The 15996-nt window shown below is 38.3% G+C and overlaps 1 protein-coding gene across 1 annotated transcript in view; it reads right to left on the bottom strand.

The window, feature by feature from the left end:
- Positions 1 to 112: 112 nt before the first annotated feature.
- gpc1a (glypican 1a) overlaps positions 113 to 15996 on the bottom strand; it is a 47174-nt gene continuing 31290 nt past the window's right edge. The window contains exons 2-10 of the mRNA XM_042484008.2: positions 15204 to 15362; positions 13377 to 13594; positions 12402 to 12575; positions 9431 to 9596; positions 8367 to 8497; positions 7443 to 7580; positions 6601 to 6731; positions 2385 to 2560; positions 113 to 1690 (exon numbers count right to left, since the gene is read on the bottom strand). Coding sequence (XP_042339942.2) covers positions 1509 to 1690; positions 2385 to 2560; positions 6601 to 6731; positions 7443 to 7580; positions 8367 to 8497; positions 9431 to 9596; positions 12402 to 12575; positions 13377 to 13594; positions 15204 to 15362 — 1475 coding nt within the window. The 3' untranslated portion in view covers positions 113 to 1508. The remainder of the gene's footprint in view (positions 1691 to 2384; positions 2561 to 6600; positions 6732 to 7442; positions 7581 to 8366; positions 8498 to 9430; positions 9597 to 12401; positions 12576 to 13376; positions 13595 to 15203; positions 15363 to 15996) is intronic.

The raw sequence follows: 15996 nt of genomic DNA, 5'->3' as shown, positions 1-15996 counted from the left end.
AGAAACATACAAAGCCAACATTTTTTTCTGGGGATTGTGTTGCATCTAGAGCCACAAAGACATTATAGAGTTTTGACCTTTTATGTGTATAATCAAAATGTACATGGCAAAATCCACTGCTACAGTCAGAGTTTAATGAATGAAATGTGTGATAAAATACACTGATGGACCAAAAGCTCAATACACAACCTCAGTGTGTGTACATGTGTGTATGTGCAAGAGACCTGTGTGAATCAAGACTCCCTTATGTACCAGAGTAGTAGTGTAGACGGAAAGAAAGGCATGCCGAGTAAATTATGCATCACCAGGCAAATGTATACATGTCCTCAATATTCTGCACACCTCCTGTACTATATGTACAAAACCTTTGTTTTCTCACTGATGCATTTTTTTTCTTTAACATTATGCAGTTAAAAAACCTAAAGAGAGGGTTATCACAACTGAACCCGGGGCGTCATCTGCTGTCAGAAAATGTAAAAAAGTGTTTAGTTTAATAAGTGCTTTGGTTTTTATCGACTATATATCAGCCACTGTGTTGCTTCTAAGACTTCATTTACTTAACGCAGGTGTGCGTTCAACAAGGAGTCCTCTCTTGCATTACTGCATCATAAAATGTTCTCTGAGGGGATTTTTGAGGTTATTGCAACCAGAAGTGTCAGAATAATGTGCAGATTTCTGTCTTCATTGCAGGAAAGAAAACTACTTGTCTGTGCTTGTTTACAAGTGATTAGACGTGACTGCTCATTTCTTTTCAAGGGTGATGAGTTGTTTAAAAAAAAATGCAATCTCCTTTTTTCCTTTGAAATGGTTGGGTATACTGTAAAAGTGAGGGAAAATCTTGCAATCACAACATGTATTCGTTTATGCCAACACACACCGAAACATCTGGACGACTACATCACAGATTATGGGGGGGGTTCATTGCCAATATAGTATTATACTGTACATTCATGGCTCAATATGGTGCCAGTTTTTTAGCTAATGTACACAAACATTTACAACTCACACATTGTAAAGGTAGACAACCTCAACTCGAGATCAAAAAAACAAAATAAAATTAAAAAAAGCCTTGTTGAACGCACCACATATCAGGGCACTAAACATTTTTTTCACTGAGCTCTGCCACCTGGAAACTGGAGCTAAATGGACCTGATAGAGTTTTTAATAAGTCATTATCAATATCCCTATCATCTTTATCATCCCAACCATCGTTCTTTTGTCTTCTTCACCTCCCTCAACTTCCGTATTTGTCCAACAATCCATTGAAACCAGCTCAACAAACTGAATCACACCCAAACTAAGACATTAAAACTGAGCAAAACTAAATAAAGAACATTGTCACTGTCAAGTTTTGCTCCGTTTGCTCAAAGAAAATGTCGTCCATTCTTTTCTCCAAATGTCTTTTTTCATTTTTTGGCAAAGTTACGTTCCAATCTTTCTCTCCCACCAGTCCCATGGTTCAGCCCTCCTCTAGACTTCAGAGTCTGAATGGAGGCAGCGGCTGTCCATCATCGCTGGAGCAGCAGGATGGTGAGCGGGAGCAGGAGTAGGAGGCCAGAGAGGCGGGTTTGAGACGCGGCTGCGCCTCTGACACGGTTGTTGTCTGGTGGGTAGGAGTACAATCCCGGTCTGTTCCGAGAACAGTGGCCACTTACGCACATCCCGCTTCCTGAGCCACTGATGTCATCACCTAAGAAGGTCATCAGAAAGAGACAGAAATAAAAACATTTTAACATGAAATAGTTAACTGTGCGAATGCTGACCCAAATCTTTGTTCTTTTTGTTTAATTCAACATTCTTAAGTATGTTTTTTTATTAACTACTACTCCATACCTTGTGCTATGGAAACCACTGAAATATCCAAACGTTAATTTCTTAGTTCAGCTTCCAACCCTGCCAGTTTTTAACTTCAGGATGTATTTGGCATTAAGATTCCTGTTTTTTCAGCAGTTCCTTGCAATTTCAGCTGTCAGCATTCAAACGCATTTTCTGTAGGAAATGCATTTTTTTGTTACTTTTTTTTTTAAATGAGAAGGAGATAAGTTTTTGTGGAGAAAAATGTCATTTTAGATTGGTTCTGATAAGCTCCTACCTTTCAGTTAGTAAGCGCTAATTACTGAGTGGAGATCATTTGACCTTCATGAATAAAATCAATATTTTAATTTGTTTTTTTAGTCATTACATGGGAGTGTTTGCTCTGCTTTTACATGGGGAATGAGACCATTAAATAACTGTAAGTATGAGACTGCTATGTTTATGAAAGATAGAAACATAACAAAATGACCAAAGTGTGTGATGTAAAGTGATGTATGTGATGTGTAACATATTAACATTAAAAAAATACTTTTTACGGAACAAATATTACAATGTAGAAAGGGACCCACTTGCATCCTGGAAGTCCACGTCATTGCCATCCAGTGCGTTTTTCAGCCTGTTGCTCATGATTTTAAGTTGCATGATCTGCTGCCGGATTGTCATGTCGGGCTTTGTGATGTCGAGCTCCACCTCTGGGTTGTTGATCTGATTGGCCAAGCCGTCGCCCATCACCTCAGGAAGGTACCTGATTGGAGGAGAGGAGAAAAGAACAAGTGGAAACATCATTAGAGCAGTTCTGGTGTAAAAAAAAAAAAAAAAAAAGTAGTCATCGTAGGGATATGATCTGGTTGAGGGGGTAATTTGGGGAATATTTTGTTTACTTGAAAACATATGCAAGCCGCACTCACTCAGTTAATCTGCACAGCTGTTTTCAATTTTCTAAATGAGATGTGGCATTTTGTGCTGACAGCGCCTGGTCAGCAGATGTACACTGAAGTACACAAACACAACTCACACAAGCAAACAAACACACACATGCTTGTGCTACTGCAGTTGTGAGGACCCCCAGTGACAAGAGGACCCCACCTATGTTTTCACTCCAATAACATTGTTGGACTAATAATATGTTCAAATTCATATTCATATTAGGTGATTCATTTCCAAAACAACACCAACAAAAACCCATGATACACTTTTTCTCACAATACCTCTACACATTCCATGAACAAACAGAAACAGGAAAAACTTATAATACCTACCCCCTTTATTACTAATAATACACACTACTGTAGATATAGATACAAAAGGCCAACCTCTCTATTTTTACCTTTTTAGCAATAATAACAGAAACAATCAATTACAGTCATCTTAATATTACTGTTACTCATAAAGTTGAAAATGTCCCATTATTTTTTCTTTACCTTCTTACAGGACCAACACTAATGCAGCAGAAGTAAACATATTTTGTGTGTGCAAATACCCACACTACCTTACAATTTAGTATGCCAGACAAAGATTTCATATGTCCCAATATACTACATGTCAAATACAGTATGCCAGAAACACCAGGATGTCCTTTGCAGGACAGCATGCTTTTTTGACTATTCTGACCCACAGTCCTCTGCACAGCAGAAGACACATCAAATTGACTGCTGCACAAAGTAGACTGCAAAGGATATATGAACAAGAGGGTCAAAGTTCAAGGTACAATGTTATGACGAAGTAGTATGTCCCAATTGTATACATACTTGATTCAACAGTAAGCACCTTTTAGGGGCAGCTGCAGTAAGTACTGAAAGTAAAAAAAAAGATGCGCAACTAGTAATGCAGCAAGTCTTTTGTATTTCATGCTTTCTACTTCCTTGTCAAAACATGGGGCCAACATTACCCATAATGCAACTTGACCACCGACAGTTCCATGGGAGATTCAGGTGTGCTATGCTAAATGTAGCATCCAGCTGCTAGCCTCAAGCACAGATGAGGACGGGGCTATCTGCTTTTTACTACCTAAAACTTAGCCGTCTTGGTGAATGGACCTGCACTTGTATAGCGCTTTTCTAGTCTCTCCAAGAGTTAACATCCATGTCTGTAAAAATATGGATGATTTACGCACATCCTTTCCCAGCAGCACAGACGATCTATACGATGAGCACAGTTTCAAGGTGGACATCCAAGATCCATGTCACCAATTCAGTGTCTGACCAAATGTCTCCCCTTCTGTTCCTGGGTTACAGCACTTAATAATGGCCAATAAAGTGTTTTTGCAGAACATTATCAAGTTACAGTAATGTTAACTTTTAAACTTTTCAATATAAAATGTCAACACTTAATCATTTTATTGCATTAGACAGTCTTGGCCAAAAACATATTTTGTGAGGTGACAGTGATTTTGACCTTGACCTTTGACCATAAAGTTCACTGTTGAGTCTAAGTGGACATTTGTGCCAAATTTAAAGAAATTCCTTAAAGGTTTTTTTTGAGATATTATGTTTGTATTATATAATGTTTGAGATATTATATTATCTTATGTAACATGATCGTGATGGAGGCATCACAATCATGTTGACCTATGACCACCATATTCTACTTAGTTCATCCGTGACTCAAAATGGACATTTGTGCCAAATTTCAAGAAATACACTTAATGCATTCTTGAGATAACGTGTTAACAAGAATGAGACACATGTAATGTCACAGCAACCTTTGACCATCAAAATCTAAGTAGTTCATCGTTTACTCAAGTGGACGTTTGTGCCAAATTTGAAAAAATTACGTCAAGGCGATATCACATTCACAAGAATGGGACAGACAACCCATAAAAAACATAATGCCTACAGCCATGGCTACCACAGCATACAAATGTGACGCTATCCTTTTTGCCCAAATGTCCTTTCAAAGATGTGAGAGGCAAATGGGATGAGATGTAGGAAGTCAAATTGTCTTCAGGTTTTAACATTCTTTGTCCTCACAATGATAGAGGTACATACACACATTTACACATACACACAAGCACCATGTGCTTGGGGTTGGGATTTAATTTATGCTCTTGAAGCTGCTTAAAAATTCAAATAACCCTATTTAAGCTCTATATTTCAAAACTATGCCTTGTCTTTCACTCTGAGTGTTTATGAGTTGTAATTTTGTGTGACATTTATTGAGCTTTCCTGAAATCCACAAGATGTCGCTGTATAGTTTCAAGATGTTATAATTCACTCTCTGCCAGACTGAGACACATTTCATATTTCCTTAATCTGTCACACACTTTCAGCAGTTCATCTATATTTCTCCCTTTCTCACTTTTCTTTCTTTCTCTCTGTCTCTCTCTCTCTCTCTCACACACACACACGCATATGTGCACACCTATATATATTTCATGGCCTTTTACTGTCATATATTTCTGAGTGTTCTGCTCAGCACAAATCTCATCAGTTAGCTGGATCCAATCATTTTAAAAGATGCGAGGTGTGTGTATGGGGAGTGAGACGACATGCATATATATAAACATGGCATCAAATTGTTCTATAATCCATTTACACATGGATTAAGGGAGGCTGGAGGGTGGTCATAACTGCTCGTGTTGAACGATGTGAATCTCTGCAGGCTTCTGAAAGGCTGTGTGTGGAAGAGAAGTCAATTCATAACACCTTCAAATTAATTTCCATTCACTGCAGTTTTCAGTTTGTCTGAGAAGAAATAGCTTGTCACTTCTTTTCTTGTGACACAAAGGACACAAATGGCCTTCAACGAGAAGAGAACTGACCTTTGTCATAGCATCTTCTTCAGATGCAAGTTGCCTCCTCTCCTTGTTGTGTACTCCTGACCTCAGAAGTCTCTTTAAGCTTTTAAGCACCAAATGACAAGAGTTTTCTTTGTGTAATGTATCTGGTTTCCATTCTGATTGAATGAAATTTGTGCTGAACAGATTTCAGACCTTGAAAACATTTTATTCAACACTCTACAATCCATTTTTCTGTTGGAGGATGGGGGAGTTGTTGGTTCTGGGAACATCAACATGAGTTCAAGGATTGAAATCAGAAATGCATAAAATTCTGGAATAAATACACACATGGTGCATCAGCAATCATGACTCATAAAACGCTTCAAAAATGGACATGAACAGATATACTAAACTAATATGTTAATGTTGAGGTTAATGTTAAACCATGACCATGTATAGTCTGGATCAGAGGGGCATTTGGGGGCCTGAAGATACAGTAAGATGGATGAAGCTGTTTCTTTAAGTCACATTTAACCCTTTGATACCTGGATCCACATCACTTTTCTTGTGTTGTATTCAGATGTTTTTTAAAGGTATTTAAACCTTTGAATTTTCTCTTGAAAAAATGGAATGAATGGCAATTAGCAGCTTGGCAAGAAATGCAAGCGATTAGTACATTTAAAGTTATATTTTAGAAAATCTGTAGAAAATGTGCAAAACACTTAATTATAATTATCGTAATTACATATTAAAGATATTGCTACAAAAGAAATTATTTTAAGGACTTTTTACCTGATAATTTATATATAAATTATCAGGAAATATAATTGTTTTTGACTTCATGTTTTTTTATTTTTTTTGTTTTATTTTAGTGCTATTTTTCAGATAATTTTCTTGTACTTTTTACTAATTTCTTGCTAATTTGGGGCCATTTCCTCTCAATTTGATCATTGCTTCCCATGTCTTTGAAAATTATTGAGCCAATTTGCTCAGGTTACAAAGGGTTAAACAAGCTTTTGATTGGTCAGTAACAGGCAGCGTTTTAAAGAAGCAGATTTCTGACTCACCTGGCTTTAGTTATGCCGTTCCAGCATTTATCCTGACCGGTACCCCCTGCTGCCAGCTTGCTGCAAAGTGCCACAGGGAGCTGTATCCAGTACTGCCGCATCTCCCTCAGCTTACTGGACAGCTCTGACACCTGAGGACAGAGACAATATTTTAGTTTTACAAGTCTAAGGTTGTCCAAAACAAGCAACAATAGGTTTTAAATCACATTAAATAGGGGATGCAAGGGACAACTCAAAATTTAGAACATGTCTTTGTCTCCCCCAACAGAATTACAAAAAAACATTTCCACCATAAAATGATGCAGAAAAAGACACAACCCCGGTGCATATAAATTCACCAGAATACAGGAAATCAATGTTTGTTATGCTCACGATTTTTCTAGAATAAGATTCATAGCCCACCCCATCTTTGTCCACAGCCCCCGAAATGTTGAAATGAGACCTACCACCATGGCAACATCTAAATTAACAACCTGAGATGTAGTCTTCACTTACAAAAATACGTTGCGCAAACATTGTTAAGGAATTAATTTGTTCTCTCTGAAAAATACATCTTTTCATAGACAAAAAAATATCAATGCTACAGCTCATTCTAAAATAACCATGTCCCCGCTTTTAAAACATTTCATCTTTACCATGAACATCAAATACAAATCTCGCAGCACACTAAAGTCATTCATGTAAAACCACATGAAAATAACAATAACAAAAACTGTGTTGGCTTTATTTTTCAAATCCACATGTCCGCTCTTCTTTGTTTCCCATGCCTTCAAAATGATCTTTACCCATCCAAAGATTAAGACGTACCTAAACTTACAGTATAGATTTATATGCACACACACCTGCATCTCCAGTCTGAGCCCCGCGGTTGGAGAGGGTTTGTACTCTGATGCAGTCAGGGAGCCGCTCTTCTTTCTCTGCTCATTGATGGTGGGACTTCCTGTTCCTGGTTCACCTGGAGTTCCACATGTCTGGTACACCTACACGTAAAAAAAAGCCCACACACATACATAGACATACATCAGCACTAACATGTACTAGAAAGTGTCAACTTATGAAGTCTAACATGTAAAATCAAACAACTTCAGAAATCTCTGTTTTGTGTATATTGCAACATTTTGTGAGAACTAAACAAATCCACTAGATGTCGCCAGAGACACGTGTTTAAACTGGGAGGATGATCAGGCTCCTGGTTACCCCATACGGGTTTCCTGGCCAGATTAATTTTTTAGAACATGGCCTATGTGTTCAAGAGCATAGCACTGATATTATATTAATAGAAATACTACACATACTTCAAAATAAATTTCACTTATGGAAGTGTAAGTATGGAGCAGCTTGGCATTGAAAGCAAGGCCAAGACTGTTGGTAACTGCACTCACTGCTTGTCCAATAAACGGACATTGATATATTCATCAGTTAAATTATGGGAGCACTGCAATTTTATAACGCTGCCAAGCCTTATTTGAAGGATGCATCTATAAAGCCAATAAAATGTCATGGTGAGAGGTAGAGCCAGTTGCTGTTGAAACATATTGTTGAGCTTTATATCAAGTATCCTCAAGGTAAGCACTCCTTGAGGATAATAATTTTGATTTTGCATTTTTATAAATGATATTTGACCAGGGGACAATCTCATAAAGAGGTGAACGGTTTGACATATAACTCTGAAGGTGCATGATTGCAGACTTCAGGTGGCATCTAACTGGAGATAAAATGCTCCCGGGGAGATGTAGTGAGTGATGAGACAAAGTGAGAAAGCTTACTTTTGCAGTGAATGCATCAATGTTTTCCTGCAGGTAGCGAACAGCCTCAAAGATCCGAACAGGGATGGAGGAGAGAACCACATCGAGACTGGGCTCCGTGCTGAAGCTAGAGGCCACCTGGATCATGGTGTCTGAATGGAAACAAGGATTTTTTAATAAATTCAACAAAACTTGATTTGCTACAAAGTCACTACAAATATATATATATATATATATATATATATATATATATATATATATATATATATATATATATATATATATATATATATATATATATACTCTTTGAAACCTGGATCAGTTTCAGTTTTCTTGTGCCGCATTCAGATGCCTTTCACAAGCATCTGAGATCTTTAAACCCTGAGCAAATTGGTTTGATTTCTTTTGAAATCAAGCAACTTGGCAAGGCATGTCTTACAAATTGCAAAAAACTAGTAAAAGATGACAAAAAAATAACCTGAACAAGAGAGAGAGAGTAAATTTCTAGAAAAATGTCCAAAAAAGTAATTATTCAAATTATTTTTAAGGTCCTTTCTTTGTTTTGTTTTTTATTTTTATTTATTTTTTTAAAAACTTTTTTGTGTGCTTATTTTCAGGAAATTTTCTTGTAATTTTGACTAATTTCATGCTAATTTTGGGGTATTATTTATAAAGCTGCTCAATGCCTTTTTCTTTCTTTTTTTTAATTTAGTGGTGCGGTACACTACAGAACAGGGGAAGACATGATGAACACAACATTTACCTATGTTCTTGAAACAAGTTAGGCCTGTTTGCTCAGGTTTCAAAGGGTCAAACTATTAAGTCATTCAAATTAAGTTATGCTTTCCAGTCAAATGTTAATGTTTCCACTGTGGATTAAGACCGACTGTAACCTAGTATGGGTGCACTGGTACGTGCCACAAATTCTCATCATTCCTGTGTGCCACATGAGAATGAATCTGTTCATACGAGCAGCTCTTGCCTGAGTCCCAACGTCTGTCCCAGGTATCCACTCTGCCTTCTGGGAAAATCCGGATTATCCCCAGCTTTATCGACAGTGTCTTACTTTAATGAGTGAATCTCACCTATAAGGTTCTGCCACTCGGGGTCCAGGTCAGCTTGGTTCGCCAGGCAGCCCTTCATCACGTTGGAACAGTAGTTGGAGCAGGGTTTAACTGAGGCCATGCCGCGACAGTGGGGGCAGTAGACCAGCTTCATCAGGGCCTTCATGCACTCTGGACTCAAATGAACCTGCAGAGGTTAGACAGGACAGTTAGGCCAGTTGTGAAAGACGAACATTTAACCATTTTAAACAAATTGGCTTGATTTCTTTCAAAAGCATGGAAAAAAAGGCAATGAGCAACAAAAAAGAAATGACCTTAAAATTAGCAAGAAATTATTAAAAAAAAAAAAAAAAGAATAAAAAAGGAAGAAAGAAAATTACCTGAAAATGATGTTAAAAGTGTTACTCCAGGTTTCAAAGGGATAATATCACAAAAGTTTAGTCCACTTTCTTCCTCTCACCTTTGATTGAACTGTTGTGGGATACTTCAAAATTTGCCTTGCGAATTGGCAGTTTAGCTTCTATATTCTTCCTTACCATAGACTCTATATAAATATATACAGTAAAAACATATATAAAAACAGCTAATGCTAATTTTTAGTGGTCACATCATGAAGTGTTTGCATCATGCAACATGTAAATGTGTGCTCTTACTGATATTGATACTAGTTTTGCAAATAAGTGATTGCCATAGTATGGCCAGCGGGAAAATTGTCCTTTACCTTATATATTCACTTTGATCACCTTGTATTTACCATATGTATTTACCTAAATAATCTTATATTAACTTTTGATTTGTCCTGAAGTTAACTCACTTGAACTTGTGCTAATCATCTGACCAACTGTCCTTGGAAGTTTAATTTGTGTGTGAGGAAACTCGCTGTTGCTGGGAAGAAGAGACAATTGTTCCTTGTTCCAGTACACCTTATCTCAGCAGAGGTAACCTCCCTTATTTCCCAAACACTGAGTTTGCAATTATAAATGTGTGACTGAGAATGATTTTCTTTGTCATTAGATCTGCTCGAATGTGTTTCGCTGAGACCTATTTTATACTTTTAACATGAAATGCATTGCTGTCCTTTTTTTTAATTTTATGTTTTTTGTTTTTAGGGCATGTCTTACATCTATTTTGTGTCTTTTATGTGTTATAGGATGAAACTGAAGGCAAATTCCCACATTTGTGGACAATAAAGTTTTCATAAATTTGTAAATTAGTACACTCTAGGTGTCTAAATTCTGTCCTGTGAGCTACAAGGGAAGCTGAAAGCTGTTTTATTATATTTATCCCGTCTTTTGTTTGAATATGATTCAACCCTGTTTTTACTTCTATTCATTTATCTCAAATTCTCAACACCCCATGTTGAATTTTTTTTTTGTTTGTTTGTTTTGTTTTTCTTTATTTTTTTTCTTATTTTTCTTGTTTTTTGTTTTTATGTTGTTGCTTGTTAAAACTGGTATCTGTTAAAAGAAATGGAAAATGGTTTACTCTGTAAAATTACCTAAATGAAGTTGACTGTCTCATAGCTTTTGTGAAGAAAACCAAATCAATAAAATGTCAAAAAAAAAGAAAAAAATGAAACCTGTTTTATATATACCTGTCTGTTTTCCTCACAATAGGGAGCTTGCTCCTTAAAGGCCATGTAGTATAAAAACAGTAGAGGGCGGTGTTGCAACAGTATAGAGAACAACACCTGAACAAGAAAGCCATGATGGCCCCTCTTGTCTGTCTTTATACAGAACAAGGTTTCTGTTACACCGTCAGCTTCTCCTGTACTCAAGTCGTAAAAGGTGTCCGATTCCACAGAGGAGTTATTTTACCACTGCCACGCACAGATGAGCACAGGTAGTTAAGGGACCACAACATTATATTTTTAAGATTTAAACTATTAACTTTTTTAAAAAATTGCATAGTGCAAGATATCTGGATGCATTTTCCAACTGCTGCATCATGCATTACAAAAATCAGTCCGCTGACTTTTGAAAGCTGCTCGAGTTGTATATAATCCATCACTGTCAGCATCAACTCTGCATTAATTTGTGTCAACGTTACATTATCGTTGTGTGGTAATGTGGTTTAAGTGCTGATGGGAATAGTTTGCACGCAGAACGATAATGTAGCTTTGACAAAAATGAATGCAGACATGATGTTCACTGTGATAGACTGCTGAATAGAAGCTAGTTCATGCCTGAAACTGTATGGAAAAATACACAAATTTCAGCAGAATATTTTTCAACATAATGAGCTGTGATGTGAGTTATAGAAAACAGGTTAGAACATGAAAAAAAAATCACAGGTATGGTCCTTTAAATTGCAAAATAGGGATGAAGTTTATACAATAAACCTGGCTTACAAGGCATGAATGAGGAAAAAAGGGTGTACGAATGTTGTTGTGACCATAAAAGTTACGTCAAGCATTAACAATAGACTTTTTTATAACAGTACATGCAGAAAAAAAACAAGTGCAAAGTCACATCAGACAACACTGCGTCTCCGAGCTTTAGGGGGAAAAAATTGCATCAAGTGCTGAAAAAACATCATCACACCCATAATTTGACAACACTGTTGTCATCTGTCCAACTGAGAGCTTTGTTCTGATGGCAACGTCTGACGCTTAATTTTTGATGATCTTTGTGTTTTTCATTTTTTAGGGTGGAGACTTTTTCTCTGACAGTTAGGGTGTGCCGACCAAACATCCATCATATCTGCTTTCCTGGGACGCAGCCCAGCAGGCCTCAGTCTCACAGTCACAGTCACAGTCACACACACACACACACACACACACACACACACACACACACACACGATTATCTCTAAGACATAAACACTGACTCTTGAACTCAGTTTCTCTCACACCAACAACTCATCCTGTCTCTCTCTGTCTGACTCATTGTGTCTCTCCTGTTACATCTCATAAACACACACACACACACACACACACACACACACACACACACACACACACACACACACACACACACACACACACACTCACCTGTGAGACCTTCCTGACCACCTCTCCGCTGATTATCAGCCCCTGGTCAAACGACCTGGCTGTGACAAAAGCCCGTATCAGCTTCGCCTTCATGTCCCGTGGGACATCTCCAAATGGCCGGAGCGTCTCCTGTTGCTTAGCTACACATTCAAGGTAGTCCTCTGACAGGTTGACCTACCAGACAAAGGTGACAGGGGCGAAATAAGAAAAAAGAAGTTTGTTATTATTAGTGATCTTATGGACATTTGTTCCTTCATAAGACAGCATGCAGTAAAGAGCTTACAGTAAATGGAAGAAGAGCATAAAAGACAGCAAAAGACAGCAACAGTGATCCCACGCCAGATGCAAGTCCAAGACATTGTGATTACATGATCAGCTTCTTAATCTTCTCAGACACCTCAGAGAAGCATGTCATTTGTGAGGGATTTTAAAATGCTTTTTTCTCGACATTCGTAGAACAGAAATCAGCTCTGGTTATGCATTTAAGGGTAATAACAGAAGCCAAACAGTGCAGGTGATTTATCTAAAAATAGACTCTTTGCAAATGTTTGTTCTCTTTATGAGCCAGGAACTGAAGAGATGCAGTTCAACCAACAGCTGAATGGATCAGGAGTACTAGTTCACAAAATCCTTCAATCGTGTCGATCTCAACACTGTAAAATCTGACAAGTTGATCTAACTTAGAGTAAACCCAAAAAGTATCTAAGCCGATTACACTAGTTTTTTTTAAATGTAAGATCAACTTGTTTACAGTAAAGTAATACCATCCAAATAACTTTCAGTATTATTAACATGACTGTAACTTTGGCATTATTAAACATCAAAAATATAACTGAGACTGACACATTATGACCTCGTATCTCCCCTCTCATCTCAGTAATCAGACCAGTGCTATGGTTTCAACTATGGCATCTTTTTAGCAGTCTCTCATTCAATTTGTGGCATAAAGTCTTGTAGTTGAACTTCTTGACTCACATCTGTTGGGGCGGAGATTTTAAAGGTGCGCTCCAGGAGGCGGGACCAGAACTCAGACAAGGTCTCATCCAGGTTGAGAGCCGAGCCCCGGTAGTACTGTCGCAGGTCTGTGTAGAGGTCTGCGTAAAGTCGAGTGTTCTGGGAGTACAGGGGGCCGAGTGGAGACAGCGCCTCCTGGAGGGAGCGCTCGGAGCGACCATGCAGCTCAATGAAATAAGCTGGAGGTGAAGAAAAGACAAAGGAAGGACAATAGACAAAGGAAAGATAGAAGGAGAGGAGATGAAAAGCAGAAAAGTAATAGAAAAGAGGGAGAAAACAACAGAAATTACATATTGCTTTGCAAAGTTCATATGGCTAACGTGCGGCTGAATAGTTCCCTTTTTACACATCTGCAGACAAACAGAAACATTAGCTTTTAATTGGAGTTGTGTTTCTGTCCACCTGACTAATGAAAGTCCAATAATCAATCTCTTTTTTCATTCTGTTTTTGTTGTCGCTATCTCCTGAGAAAAATGTCAGCTATTTAGCTGCTAAATGCTCCACTACATTCACAAGCTGCTAACTTTTGTTTATGAGCTGTTTGGTGATGAGTAGGTAGCTTTCTGGGGGTTATCAAAGTTTTTTTATGCTGAATATAGCTGCCCGTTTCCTCTGTTAACATCTCTAATAAAAGCAAAGAGAGAATGGTCATAAAACTCAAACTTAAAGCGCTCTTTACAGCTGAAGGGATCTGCACATTCGGGTGATAATCCTCTGTGGGTTTGTCACTATGAGTAACCTATTACACAGAGTCATCTGATCCATTGTTTGCTGAGAAATACTGATTAATGCAGCTTTAAATGTCATTTTATTTTATTAAAAAATATTCAATAAATCACAATTGAAATACCTTTGAAGAATGAATTAGGCCAAGCATATAAATAGACAATGGCTTTGGGTGCACTTTTTTAAATTTCTGCCCACTTTATAAAGATTTTTAAAGGGTCCTTTGAAATGTTTTTGGAGCCAGATGGATGCAAAGCGATACAGAGGTCAAACTGAAAGAATAAGAGAGTCAGCTCGTTGTCTCTGCAGTATATGGGTCTGGGCTTTTCCCTCGTGCTTCAAAGGCTGTGGACCAGTGCCAGCCTGCTTTAACCACAACCAGATGGGCGGCCACATTACTGCTACTGAGGTGGCCTGCTGCCTTGAGACTAATAATACTGTCCTCCTCCTCCTCTGACAACTCCTCCTCCTGCTCCATATTTCATCTTTTTTCATTTTTCATTTTGACTGTTTTTACCTTCATAATGACACATTTCTCACTTGCCGCATTTGTCTATCCCCCTGTTGTTAGCAGAGGCAGTTCTCAGTCTTTCCTTCTTTTCCTCCTCCCTCCATCCCTTTCTTTCTCTGATGTGCAGTGATCTGCAGCCTTGGCTCCTCAGTGGGTCAACTGCTCATTAGTTGAACCAGCCACTGCCCTGGGGGACACCCCTCTGTTTGTGTGTGTATGTGTGTGTGTGTGTGTGTGTGTGTGTGCCCCTTCGAGATCAGGGGATCGGCTTATCACGTTTCATTGTGTCTGGCTGACTCTGCTCTCATTATAACACCCAGTCAGGGGTCCCCTTGACGCACAGGACACAAACACATCCTCCCTCGCACACGCGAAGCTGCATTATTGAGCGCTGAGCACAGTCAGAGCTTGTACCAAACACAAATTCACAAATATACAACATACTAATGTCACACTCCTCTGGGCCTGTTGCTGAAGCCTTGGTGTTGAGCTCAGTCAGTAATGAGCATCTATCCTGCAAACACACACACACAAAGACACACCCTACTTACAGTCGAAGCTCCTGTGGAGAGCGTTGAAGGAAGACTGCAGCGACCTGCCAGCCTCTCTGATCAGTCCCTCAGTCTCTTGTGCGCTCAGACTGCCCAGGTTCTCCTCCATGGTGCTGGTACAACATGTTGGACCCTGAGGACACATTCCCAGATGTTCACCTGCAAGGTAGGGGAAGACACACAGTCAGAGTTAATTAGGTTAATTGTTTAATCTAACCGAATTACATAATTTAATCACTGCGTATGTCATCTCTTTAACATGTAGATTCACCATCAAATTAGCCTCACCAACAAGGCTAAGTAAATGAAAATGCAGTTGTATAGTTTTTTTTAACACCTGCATGACTCTATAGCAAGGGCAGTTGCTCCACCTCTTTGATCCATACTGAAAAATCTCAAAAACTACTGTATAGATCGCCATGACATTCTTTACAGACATCCACAGTTTCCAGGCTTTTATGATCTCCTGGCTTTTCATGGAGAAAAAGATTGCTATTTGTTTTGAGAGAAATGTCCCAACAATTTTTGGATCAATTGCCATGATTTTGTTTTTTCAGACATTCATGTCCCCTCTTACTGTCCTGAGAATGGGATTTTTTTAAATTTGCTGCCTTATCATCAGGTCAAAATGTTAAGGTGTCAAATTATTTATGACTAAATCCTTGCAAAACTAATGCCACTGGAATCACTATAAAGGCATAATTCTATGCTCCTTACGTGCAAAAATGTATTCCAAACATTGTAAATGTCATTGTCCTCATACTTCCATGCGTCCTTAACAACGCCTTCTCAT

The sequence above is a fragment of the Plectropomus leopardus genome, chromosome 5 (assembly GCF_026936395.1).
Source record: "Plectropomus leopardus strain MGB_pleo_1.0 chromosome 5, ASM2693639v1, whole genome shotgun sequence".
NCBI lineage: Eukaryota > Metazoa > Chordata > Actinopteri > Perciformes > Serranidae > Plectropomus > Plectropomus leopardus.
Note: the sequence above shows the minus strand (reverse complement) of the source record. Positions and strands in the feature narration are given on the sequence as shown.